This window comes from Lasioglossum baleicum, unplaced genomic scaffold (assembly GCF_051020765.1).
Source record: "Lasioglossum baleicum unplaced genomic scaffold, iyLasBale1 scaffold0170, whole genome shotgun sequence".
NCBI classification, from domain to species: domain Eukaryota; kingdom Metazoa; phylum Arthropoda; class Insecta; order Hymenoptera; family Halictidae; genus Lasioglossum; species Lasioglossum baleicum.
In genome coordinates, this window is record NW_027469230.1 from 234,007 (window position 1) to 247,600 (window position 13,594).

General features: G+C 38.3%; 1 protein-coding gene across 1 annotated transcript; it reads right to left on the reverse strand.

The window, feature by feature from the left end:
• Window positions 1–1,090: 1,090 nt before the first annotated feature.
• Window positions 1,091–4,416, reverse strand: LOC143220084 (uncharacterized). The gene is made up of 3 exons (XM_076445821.1): window positions 3,335–4,416; window positions 1,473–3,272; window positions 1,091–1,379 (listed from the first exon to the last, which is right to left on the reverse strand). Exons 1-3 carry the CDS (start codon window positions 4,414–4,416, stop codon window positions 1,091–1,093), a joined length of 3,171 nt encoding a protein of 1,056 aa, XP_076301936.1.
• Between the last annotated feature and the right edge of the window lie 9,178 nt (window positions 4,417–13,594).

Below are 13,594 nucleotides of genomic sequence, written 5' to 3' on the forward strand. Positions count from 1 at the left end.
AGATGTTATACCTAATTATTGAGGCTGAAGTTTCCCTCAGTGGGTATTTGGAGTTGATGGTAAGTATAAAGAAATAAATAATATTTTATTAAAGATATTTTAATTAATAAATATTATTACAGATTTTCAACACGGAGGAGGAGCGAACAGCGTTCATCAGGGGATGGCAGTATGCCGTGAGGCATAGTGCTGATGAATGGGACGCGTTTGCCACAATTGATATTCCATTAGATATGGTGCGTAAGTTACCAATTTTTATATTTATTAATAATTAACACTTAAAAATAATTTTTATATTTATTAATAAAAAAAAAAATGATTAATATTAAAAAACTTTTTTTCTTTTCAGGACATCAATGAGCAATAATTTGTATCATAAAAAAAGGAATCCCTCAACCCAGTCAATATTTTGAAGTAATGTTTTAAAAATTTCAAAAATGTAAAAAATTTTTTATAATAAAAATCATTTTTTTTTTTAATTATGAGTTATTTAAAAACAATCCCTCATACTTCTCAATCTACTACTCAATCCTACTTAATGTAATAAAATTTTTTTTATAATAAAAAGCATTTTGAATTAAGATGTATTTTTTTTTATTTACAAAACAAACCTCCTACTTCCCAATCTGAAGCGCATAGAATATAATGTTTTCATAGGATGCGTCTCCATACTTTTTTTCTTTTTATAGATAAAATTTCTCAATCGATACTGTAATGCCCCCAAGGAAGAGTATTAATCAAATTATTACAAATATATCGCTTATCATCGTACGGGCTCAATGCTAATTTTATTTCCGACATCGAATACACCTGATGTCGTACAGACGCTATACAATTACTGCTAACACTCTTTTCGGTATGATTATTAAGACATTCGACATAGTCTTCGAAACTTATATCCCGAGCGGTAACGTTTGTCCTAATGCCTTTGATCTTTTTGGTTTCGCAATCATCATGCACGCGAATCGCATACATTTTTGAACGAAGTCCTACGAACTCTGTCATGATTTTACCGCCATTCTCATCCTTCATCAATCCGAGCTGTTTCTTGTTTGCAATCGGAACACCGTAAACGTTGTTCACTGTATAATTACTGGTGTTTCAGCAGCGTCTCGTACGCGTCATCGCAAGTGATTTCATATATCAGACTATCCGTGTCCGTGTATAAAATCTTACAATTTTGCTGGAATTTTGGATACATGTACTCGTAATGAAAAGTGTATAAATGAAATTTTGATATATCCAATATGGACATGCCTACGTAGATGGGCTTGTAAAATTTAACGAGCAGCTTTTTCATCTGAATTGCGACGAAGTCTTTAGAAAACACTGTATAACTGTGAAAATTTGGTCTAGCTATCAATCGTTCAACTCCGTGTCTACCATTCCATCGAGAAAGTAATTTCACGATCGCATGATTTCGAACGTTCTCCATCGTTTTTCCAAACACAGCATTGTTCATTAATTTGAACAAATTCTTTGAAAAATCGTTGGTTGCGTTGGTGCGTAATTTTGTATTCAAGTCGATATATTCATGCAACCATCGTGACTGTTGAAACTCTAGAATTCGATGAATTTTCTTCAATTTCAGATTATGTTTTAAACTTTGCTGGAGGTATCGATAATGTATAACATATCGCTCCTTATTGCGAAGTGTTGCCAGCAACTTTCTTTGACTCGAGCTGGTTGCTGCATCGTGACTTGGACAAAATGGAAGATCTGCGTGAGCATCGTGAATTTCGCGTGGATACTCTAAATCAACCTCCAAAATGTATCCTACAGGGCTATCGATTGGAATGGATTCAACGTTGAAATTATCAATATCCTCCACCCATCGAAAGTCTCTGTGCGGTAGAGGTTGCGACATGGCCCAACCATACAAATTATTCACGTCAAAATACATTAAGTAGGTGGATGGTTTACTCGAATCGTGCGTAGACAAATATTTGTTGTTTGCATATGCATATCTGTGAGAACATTGGCTCAATCCACCACGTATTCCTCGCTCCACGAACAAAAGCATATCGACGTCGGTGAACAACTCCAATTCAATCTTCGTCATTTTCAACATCACATCCCACGCGAAACCGGGGAGCGTGAAATAATGTGCTGGATCAAGCTTATAATTCTCGAGACAGTCATCGCGAAAATTTTCGAAAACATCTGCCAACAACAATACATCCAATTTTAGATATAAATCACTGTACTCTCCTAGCGTTTGTATGGTGAAACGCGACCAAACAGTATTTGCATGAAGGTAATCGACGTCGGATATCTCGCTACCATTTAACCGATTGTAAAATGCTTCGCGCGGCGGTAAACATGTATCATTTAATTTATCGTACGATGCCAGATAGTCGTATGGAAACACGCCTTTTCTAGTCAACAGGTTGAAATCATCGTTAGAAAGATGTGTAAATTCACCTCGTACGATGCGGAATTTATTTTTGTCTAAATACGATGACAGCTTGTCCAGACTTGAGTTCAAGAACTTGAATGAGTCGATGAAGCGAAATTTCAAGAACTTTACATACTTTCGTTCTTCACCCGGCTGTCTCCCGATGGAAACGTTTTTCGTGAATGAGATATACTTCTCTTTCGTCAATGGTAATACGTCTATCCGTCCCTCAAACGAATTTGCTAATTCTTTTATAATGAAATGTGCATCGTAGCCTGATAAATTATGGAAAACTACTGGTATCACGTACGAAGATTGATAGCTTAAATTGCATTCGTTATGAGATGGACCACGATATGCGCCCGTGAAATGACAATGATCACGCACTCGTATATCGTTTTCCTCAAACGTTTTCTCGCAGACATGACAATGTGTGGCTGTACGAAAATTTAATTTTTCTGCTTCAGTTAGTGAATTCATTGGTACCGTTTTATCAAATAGCGGCTGTAATTTCTGACTCAGCTCGTACAACCTGTTTGCAAACCATGCAGTGCATCCCGCTTTATCACGATAAACCTGATACTCGCACAGCGATTCATCGTAGCGACAATGTATATAGTATCCTATACTAAACGCGTGGTGTTGTTGATATTGTACGCGTGCTGCACGGTCTTCTCCCTCCTGTTCCTCAGGCAGCAGCAGACACTCCAAGTCAGCATAGATAATGAACGGTGCCTGTTCTTTGTTTAGAAAGTTTTTAAAGTGCAACCACTTATCTTCGCTCGTTGGAAGCGTCAGAGCACAATCATTCATTCGTTCACAGTCGATTGTATGAATGTTTAATCTCTCCGGCGTAGGGAAATATTGCAGGCACCTGTGGGAAGAAAACTTTTCTTGCTTCAAAGAATTTAAAAAACAAAAAAACGTGCAACTTACCGATCACAAATATGCTTCGTGCACTTATGCTTGCTAAGCTGTGATGAAACCAATCTTGGCAAATTTCGTATACATGCGAAATGGCCGTGCGTCTTTGCAGCATTCTGGATAAACAGCAAATTGATATGTCTTCTCCGTTTCTTCTCAGTCAAATGAAGTGTTACACATTTCTTGCGCACCCATTCGAACACGTTTATGGAAACATCGTTTTTTCGTTCAAATTTTCGAATGTCTTTGAATAGCATGGGTGATTGAAAACCTTCGGTTTGAAGCACTGTTTTGTAGTGTGGATATGATGATAAACGCGATGGATTTGTCTTGGCCGGATAGAGACCCACCACGACCGCCCAAAAAAAGCATGCCTCATCCTTGCTATTCACGTCCACGACCGCTCTTTTCAACTGTATCGTTCGAGGCAAGTAGGTTTCAGTGATGCAGCCGGCTTGCAATGGCTGGTATTTGCTAAAGTTCACAATCAAATGCAGTATCTTCGACAGTGCCCACCCGCTGTCTCGCTCTTGAAACTCTTCCAACGATGTCAAAAGCGTTGGCACAATGTCTCTCTGATACCACTGTCGTAGATTGCTTGTCCGAAACAATGCAACGTTTCGCGTGCCGAAACTTTTCACGGAAACCTCGTTGGTGTGTTGCATGAATTCTGCCTCCAACGTCACGCTAGCTTTCAGCGATGAATGCACGTTTAAAAATTCTGTAACGCGTCCTGTAACCATTCGTTTTGCATGTTGTAAAAATTGTTTAGGATCGATATGTTCCACGTTGATAACGATGCCAGTCGATATGCGACTTTTAAACGCCGACTCGACATTTTCCCAACGGAGCGTCGAGGCTCTCGCACCGCCGCGATCATATAAACCTCTACCGGTGTGTGGCGAGGAAATACGTTTGTGCAATGAAACGTTCAAAGTTTTCATACGACACATAGTTGATGTTAAACTAGATTTCATGCTCCCCGACAATTCATCCTTTGCACTGGATAGATAATTGATGCAGCATTGCAGAGATTCGATGTACGAGCGATGCCATTCGTGATACTCATCCATAGTTTTCAGCAGCATTGACATGCTTGTCAAACACCTCAACATTTTTTTCCACGTTTCAATCATCTTGCTACCGCACAGTTGTCGACAAAAATATTCCTTTCAACTTTAATTTGTTAATTTCCAGTTCTCAAAATATAATTGCACTTTGCAATGTAACGGTGGCACCGTTTTTAACTATGAATATTAAATAACTTTTTTTTTGTCACGGCAAACGTTTGCAACGATGAAACGTTTGCAAAGACTACAATTCACATTCCCTCGTGTCCTATTTATTCATTGCTACCCTTAGAGATAAGGGTGATGTCTAGATGACGTAAGAAAGAAGGGGGCGGTGCCTAACAGCTTTGTCCTTGGCCTAGATGACGTAATGCTTGTGCAATACCATTAAGTGATGACTCAGCAGCTCTGTCCTTGGCCTAGATGACGTCAGAAAGAAGGGGGCGGTGCCTAACAGCTTTGTCCTTGGCCTAGATGACGTAATGCTTGTGCAATACCAAAGGAGTATCATCTTTCATAGGGATTGTCCCCCCCCCCCTCCCCGCGAAAAAATATGATGCAATAAAATATGATGTAATATATGCTTGCGCAATACCGCTCTGCGGTACCACCCCTTAAGTGATGACTCAGCAGCTCTGTCCTTGGCCTAGATGACGTCAGAAAGAAGGGGGCGGTGCCTAACAGCTTTGTCCTTGGCCTAGATGACGTAATGCTTGTGCAATACCATTAAGTGATGACTCAGCAGCTCTGTCCTTGGCCTAGATGACGTAAGAAAGAAGGGGGCGGTGCCTAACAGCTTTGTCCTTGGCCTAGATGACGTCAGAAAGAAGGGGGCGGTGCCTAACAGCTTTGTCCTTGGCCTAGATGACGTAATGCTTGTGCAATGCGGTACCGCTCTCCCGTGAATTGGAAAGTTCCTCAGAACCGCCTGAATTGGGAAGTGAATTAGAACCCCCCTATATATCCTACTAGTACAACAGGACGGTTTGGCCTCCCGAATACGCACCGGTTATCGTCGAACGGACACCTCGCGAACGCGTGCTCACTTAATCGCTTCCAGACGTAGAGTGAGTTCTCGATGGCCGTCATCGATCTCCTTCGATGATTATCGAGTGGGGATCGATGCGCACGCAACTATGATTAGTGGGGCGATCCTGCGATCCTTTTCTACGACGAGGATCGCGTATGACGTCATAGATCGCCGTGGTAAATACAATTCCTATCCTCTACGTTCGCGAAGTGTCGATATGTGACCGACACGGTTACACCATGCATCCCGGGAAAATGTGATCTCGTTACCGCGGTTATCCCCCATAGTTAGTTCCACACAAATGTCATCGCCAACGTGTACACCAATTTCGAGATATTTAAAATAATTGCCAGCTATGGAATATCTTCGACTCAAGATTCTGTGCAAACTACTCGATGATTGTGAAATGGAGTCGTTGTTGTCAAAACCCCTGCAACAGATGTCAAAAAATTAGATGTTTTTCTAAATTTCTGTTCACAAGTTTTTTTCATCTTTTTACTTACATATTATTTAGTCTCCTCTTTTTGCGTGACTCCTCGATGCTTGAATGATCACATTCAGCGAGCGGATGACTGTTGTAACACATCATGCTTTTTTCGTGTTGATTGTCTCGATCTGAAGCGCGACGCTCGGAATACAATGTTCTTATAGGATGCGTTGGTCCCCTACCTTTTTACATTTTCTTAGAAAGGGGGCGGTACCTAATGCCTCAGCAACTCTGTCCTTGGCCGGCCGTGGCCTAGATGACGTAAGAAAGAAGGGGGGTATGACTCAGCAGCTCTGTCCTTGGCCTAGATGAGGTAATGCTTGTGCAATGAGGGATTGCCCCCCCATCCCGCGAAAAAATATGATGTAATATATGCTTGCGCAATAGCGCTCTGCGGTACCACCCCTTAAGTGATGACTCAGCAGCTCTGTCCTTAGCCTAGATGACGTAAGAAAGAAGGGGGCGGTACCTAATGAATCAGCAGCTTTGCCCTTGGCCTAGATGACGTAATGCTTGTGCAGTGAGGGATTGCCCCCCCACCCCGCGAAAAAATTTAAGTGATGATTCAGCAGCTCTGTCCTTGGCCTAGATGACGTAAGAAAGAAGGGGGCGGTACCTAATGAATTAACAGCTTTGCCCTTGACCTAGATGACGTAATGCTTGTGCAATACCAAAGGAGTATGATGTTTCATATATGCTTGTGCAATAGCGCTCTGCGGTACCGCTCTCCCGTGAATTGGAAAGTTCCTCAGAACCGCCTGAATTGAGAAGTGGCTTAGAACCCGCCTATATACCCTACTTACACATTTTATTGTTTATGGTATGCAAGTTGAAATTACGATATCCAATGTATTCTATGTAGAAGACATGGATAAAAATTTAATTAGTTTTGCAAAAGTAACCGATAAAAATAAGATTATTTCGATTGATCAAACAGCGAAAATTTATGATAAAGCTGGAAATATTATTGCAATTGCTTACAAAGAAAATGGGCTGTATAAAATGAGTAGTTACATAAACGAAAAGAAAAATTATAACACTGAGATGTATAACAAAATGACACAAAAGGAAAGATTACATAAGATGCTAGGCCATATAAATTTCAGATATTTAGAACATATGTGCAAAAATAATTTAGTAGATGGTTTACCAAATGAGTTAGAGTCAACTTAGTTAAAATGTGGTACTTGTATAAGAAATAAAATGCACAATTTACCATTTAAAAATAATAGAACAAGAGCAAGTGAAATTTTAGAAATTGTTCATTCAGATTTAAATGGGCCACAAACAACTACAGGTTATGATGGCTCAAAATATTTTCTAAGTTTGGTTGATGATTACAGTAAATTATCTGTCGTTTATACAATTAAATCAAAAAATGAAGTACATGACTGTTTTAAAAATTATATAAATCAAGTTGAAAATTTAACTGGTAAAAGGATAAAGAAATTCAGATGCGATAATGGTAAGGAATATCTAAATAAATATATCTATGATTTAGCAAACGAAAAGGGAATCCTAATAGAACCATGCCCACCATACGTACACGAGTTAAATGGTGTGGCTGAAAAATTTAACAGAACAATCATGAATTCTGCAAGATGTCTATTACATGATGCAAACGTAAGTCTAAGATACTGGCCAGAAGTTGTGTTCCCGATACCTTCGATTTTATCGGAACACTAAATATTTATCTGTTTGCCGGTTCAAGAGAGGAAGGAAATACTGTTTGGACTGAGAAACGGGAGAACACCGTACTAATTAAACTCTCCACTAGTTTAACTTGGTTTATTAATTAATGAATTGGAGCCCGGGCTCCTGCGTACTCTTCGATAATTCGTAGACTTTCGTTCGCTCGGCGCGGCACTCTTCTTTCGCTTATCGTGTGATCAACGCGATGTTCCAAACGCTTCTGTACGGCGCGACAGCAACGGTGACTTCCAAAACGCTCGCATTGTTTGTCACCTTCGCAAGGCGTCTTCGTTAGCGCTGGCGGTAGTCGTTAGGATATTTAAAATAAGCCCATACCGTATACATTTGAATACGGCGACGGGATCGAGCGCATCGGCTCAGCCGGAACAAGTTGTAAAAACAGCAACTTATTTAAAAAATAGAACTTTTACAAAAAGTACGGTAGAAAATAAAACACCTTTTGAGATATTTTTTTGTAAACGACCAAATTTGAGTAATTTAAAAGTATTTGGTAGTAAAGTTTTTGCTAGAGTACCCGAAGTAAAAAGGAACTCTAAATGGGACAGAAAAGCGGATATAGGAATTTTGCTAGGGTATGAAAATGTTGGATACCGAGTTTTGATAAATGGAAAAATCACCGTCGTAAGACATGTTGAAATAGTTGAAGATTGTCAAAATTTAATCGGATTTAGTGGAGATGATAATGACAGTTGTAATGAAAATGAGGATAAATGTAGCTTAGGAAGTCAAGATTCGGAATCGGACGTATTCATGAAAGATTCAAAAATAAAAATTGAAGATACAAATGAGAAACAAGAAGTTGAAAAAAATATAATTAGGAAAGATCAAAGAAAGTTGAGTATAGGATCAAATGAAAACCTGAATTTAAGACGATCTGAGAGAGAAAAGAAAAGACCTGATTTCTATAGTGCTAGCTTAGTAAATACGAGATGCATTTATGTAAATATTGTAAGCGCAGATAGTCCATCAAGTTATGATGAAGCATTCAAAAGCGAGGAATATGATTTATGGAAAGATGCAATGGATAAGGAAATAAATTGTTTAATTAAAAATGAAACGTGGAAGCTAGTCGAGAAACCAAAAAATGTAAAAATATTAGACTTAAAATGGGTATTCACAAATAAAACTGATAATAGAAAGAAAGCAAGACTCGTAGTGAAAGGTTTTCAGCAGTCTGCAGTGCTTGAAGATTTATATTCGCCAGTGGGGCTAGAATACAGACTTTGAAATGATTACTATCCTATTGTTGCCAGAATAAATTAACAATCATACAATTAGATGTTGAAACGGCATTTTTGAATGGCCAGGTGAAATCAGAAGTATTTGTGAAACAACCTTTAGGATATGCGGATAGCACTGGGAGAGTATGTAAATTAAGGAAAGCATTGTACGGTTTGAGAGAGAGCCCAAGGGCGTGGTATCAATGTTTTGATAATTATATAAGAAAATTAGGTTTTGAAAGAAGTGAGAATGACTACTGTGTTTGGGATTGGCTGCGAGTGTCGTAAGATCGTGACGCACGATCCACCACGCAGCCCAGTGGTTGGCTGCTCCGCTCGCCGTCGCGAGATCGATTATCGACCTGCCGAGTGGAATTCCATTGGTCGAGATGTTCGATTAGCAAGTCATCGTTCCGACGGAGAGAGAAATCCGCTCTTCTGATCGATCGTCGAATCAATCGTTAATCAGCATCGCTACGAAAACATCGCGCGTCGTTGCACCCGGTTTTTCTCTGCTGTTCGATTCGAATCACGCTAAATTCTCAGCTACGCTGCTGTAAATCATTCATTCTCACAAAATATCTTTGTTCCGTTCTTTATTCGAGCTAGTCAACTTTACAGTTTTGGCTAGATACCTGTACATAGTTTTGTATAAAGTGTTTTTTGTCGCGACTAACCGCAAGACGGGAATAAAGTGTGCTCGTCCAAATTCTGTGAGTGTTCTTATCCCGTCCAGTCCGAAACAACTGTCTATATATAAAAAATGAGAAAAATGATGCAAGTTATTTGATCTTATTTGTTGATGACTTGTTGATATGCGATAAAAATATAGAAAGATTGAATGAAATACAAAACAAACTATCTGAAAAATTTTGTATGAAGAATCTAGGAGAAGTCAAAACGTATTTAGGAATAAATATCGATTACGATCGCGAGAAATGTAAAATGACGTTAGACCAGAAAGATTATATAGAGTCACTAGCTAGGAAATATAACATTATTGAGTCGAAATTGTATAATACACCAATGGAACAAACTTTAAGCTTACACCCAGCACAGTCAGCATCAATTGATTTAAGTTACAGAAATTTGATTGGATCATTATTATATATAAGTGCAAATACGAGATTGGATGTTAGTTATAGTGTAAACTATATGAGTCGATTTCAAAATTGTTATAATGAATCGCACTGTAAATATGCATTGAGAATACTAAAATATCTATATTTAACAAGAGACTTAAAGCTAACCTATCAAAGAAATTTAGAAGCTGATATAATTGATTGTTTTGTTGATGCCGATTGGGCGGGAGATAAAACTGACAGGAAATCTACGACAGGTTATATAATTAGAGTTTTTGGAAATGTAATCTATTGGAAGTCACGAAAGCAAGGAAGTGTAACGAAATCCTCTACAGCAGCTGAATACGTAGCTTTGTCTGATTCAGTCAGTGAGATCAGAGTGATTTTGAACTTACTTAAAGACTTTAAAATAAAACCAAACAAACCTGTGTACATTTATGAAGATAATTCTGGTACTATCGCTATTGCAAAGTTTGGAAATTTAACAAAAAACTCAAAATACATTGAGGTACATCATCATTTTGTTAATGAATGTTATGAAAACGGAATTATTGAAACTGTTAAAGTTGAATCAGAAAATAATATTGCTGACATTCTGACAAAAGCCTTAGGAAGAAATAAGTTTGAAACCTTTAGGCAAGCCCTAAGAATAATTTAAAACTTGTATAAACAATGTGAAGCATAGATTTAAGGAGGTGTGTTAGAATGTGAGGTTAAATCTCTGTCACTAAATATGTCATAGTATATATGTATGTATTTGTGTGTGCGCACCGCTAGGAAGGAAGGCGAGAACGGTGAGAAGTGCGCATTAGATGTCGAAGACTAACAGAGCGACAAGCACGAGTGAGAGTGAGAGTTGTATGAGATAGAAATTGTTATTAGATAAATAAAGTATTATTCACTACGAGAATAAAAGTGAGGAACAAAAGTCTAACAATTCAAACAATTTTCATTCTGATGCAATGCACTCATGCAATACTCAAATGTTTAGCAATTTATTGATATAAAATATTTTAATAACGTTACAATTATTTCACAGATCCGATACAGCACACAGGGGTGGTGTCTCCGAGTTGCCGCTCAACTGCTAAGGGTTAAGACTGCCACGCGTGTTGTTAGTTGCTCTCAAATATTTACATGCTGTTAATTTTAAGGTTACAATTTTAAAATGTAATAAATTTAACAATAAATATTGTCCGTTAAATATGACTTTCTGATCTGCATATGCTATTCCTGTAAACTGTAAATCCCTATAAACTGTTAATGTTAAGGTTACAATTTTAAAATGTAATAAATGGAACAATAAATATTGTCCGTTAAATATGACTTTCTGATCTGCATATGCTATTTCGACGCCAGTTAGTCGACTAACTTTTAACATATTTAATTGTTACCACTGAACCATTAGTATTTTGCTGATTGTTATACACCAAAAGTTTGTACATTGACTTGGATATATAGATTTAATTTTGAATTTCGCTTTGATTGAACCTAGTTGTAGTTTTAATCAAATTAATATTAGTGAGTGTAGCAAGTCAACAAATCCCGGTTGCGGGGTTAGTCGACTCAACAGAGTTTCTTTCAAGTGATTAAGAAAAAATAATAGTATTAACAATACAGTAATTCTTCGATCGGAGTCTTGGGGGGGTGTCTCCGATCAGAGTCCAGTGCCTACTCACTCCACTGCCGGCCAACGCTGCTCCGCGCCGTAGAGCGGCGATGATTGATCTCGGCTCGGGTATATCGGTGTGAACACCACACATTGACTCGAGTGAATCGAGTTCTCAAACTTCTTAATTTTAATGATCGGTTTATGGGACTTTTACTAGCCTATTCCTGGCGTTTCTCTGATTAAAATGATACCAATCACGATATAATTTCAACGTTATTTAGTGGTTTAATCGACGGTAAAAGTTTCGAACGCAACGAAGAAGAGCGTATTGGAAAGAAAGAGATGCGAACCGGCGGCGGCTACTGTTCGCGTCTCTTTCTTTCCAATACGCACTTCTTCGTTGCGTTCGAAACTTTAATCGTCGATTAAACCACTAAATATTGGCCAAATTATATCGTGTTTGGTATCATTTTAATTAGAGAAATGTCACGAATATGTTGGTGAAAGTTCTATAATGATATCACAGAAAATAAGAAAGCTGTGGTCTTGGTGTTTCATTGTGATGACGCACGGGCCTTTAAACTGTGCCGGCGACGGCGATACGCGATCCTATTTCATTCTGTCCTTCTCTATGTTCGGCTCGTCGTTTGAAGTCTCGGCGCGGTAGACGCAGTCATAAAAATATAGCCTCCGTACTCTACCCAAGTCCGTCCAACACCCGGGTGTGGAGACTCCGATCGAAAAATTACTGTACTTACCTTTTTATTCGTTCATACATATCTACTGTAGTGAATCAGATGATGATTTGTAGGCAAAATTAAATAAAATTAGGCTTACAAATCATCATCCGAGTCACAGTTAATACATACACACATCTAATGCATTTTTCGTGAGCCATTTGTTGCAACGTGTGCACTGCACTCCGTTTTCACCACAAACGCTATCAGTGTAAGATTCATTTCAGATCAAGCACATTCTGAATCATCCTCTGATTCTGAGGGCCAGATGCATTAACCTCGATGCACCGGATAAAATAAAATACCTCAAATTTATAAGGAGGCTCGACACGGAATTCAGGCTCGATACGGAATTCATAAAGATTCGACACGACGTGTTATTTCGTTGATCGCTCGCAGGGGACTGTCTCTTTTTATTTTTAAACAAAATCACAACGTAAACATTAACAAAACATTAACGCAATCAATAAAAACATATATAACACTTGCAATCAATAAAAACATATATAACACTTGCAATCAATAAAAACATATATAACACTTGCAATCAATAAAAACATATATAACATGCACACTTACATAATTCTTACAAATTGTAGTCAATATATCATACTTTCATAAACTAATCATGAAAAGATATCAAGCAATACCTAATGGACAAAAAATCGATATTTTTTAGATAAAAATAATTATTTATTTGTTTCTGGATTTTTTATTCTTATTAGTATCACACGCAAGTTTCTACCACGACAACACATTACATGGTTATCTAGTCATTCTTCAGTTTCAATATTGCGGATAGTAGCATCGTCTACTTAATGGTATTAAAATTAGAATGGATTAGTTGATTTTCCCCATTAGTCAACTAGCCCCCTGTACCTCCTAGCGTTTCTCTCCAGTCCTCATTCCTCTTCCAAATTCTCAAGTGTTGGAGTGACACACATACTTGATGCGTTTGTTTCGGTGTGATCTGATGCGTGCGCGGCGGAGGCGGGCCGCTTCCCCGCGACTGTTTTGATTGTATTTTATTTCACGCGATTCTATTCTTTTTGTATATTACCTTCTTCTGATCACTCACTCGCCTTTTCGTCCGTACAGTGTGCAACGCGACTCATACATTAAACCACACAATTTACGCGTGTCTTTTTATTTCGGAGTAACCCCAGTCCTCAACAGGTTATGGGCCCATGACGTCCATGTTCTAATTTTGGTTACTGTTAACAACGCTTTGTGAAAAGTTTTTCTGTGTCGTGTATTTTTTTTGTGTGCCTGCTTTTGAGGAACTAACTTTTCGAGCAACAAACCAATAAGATGGCGGGCA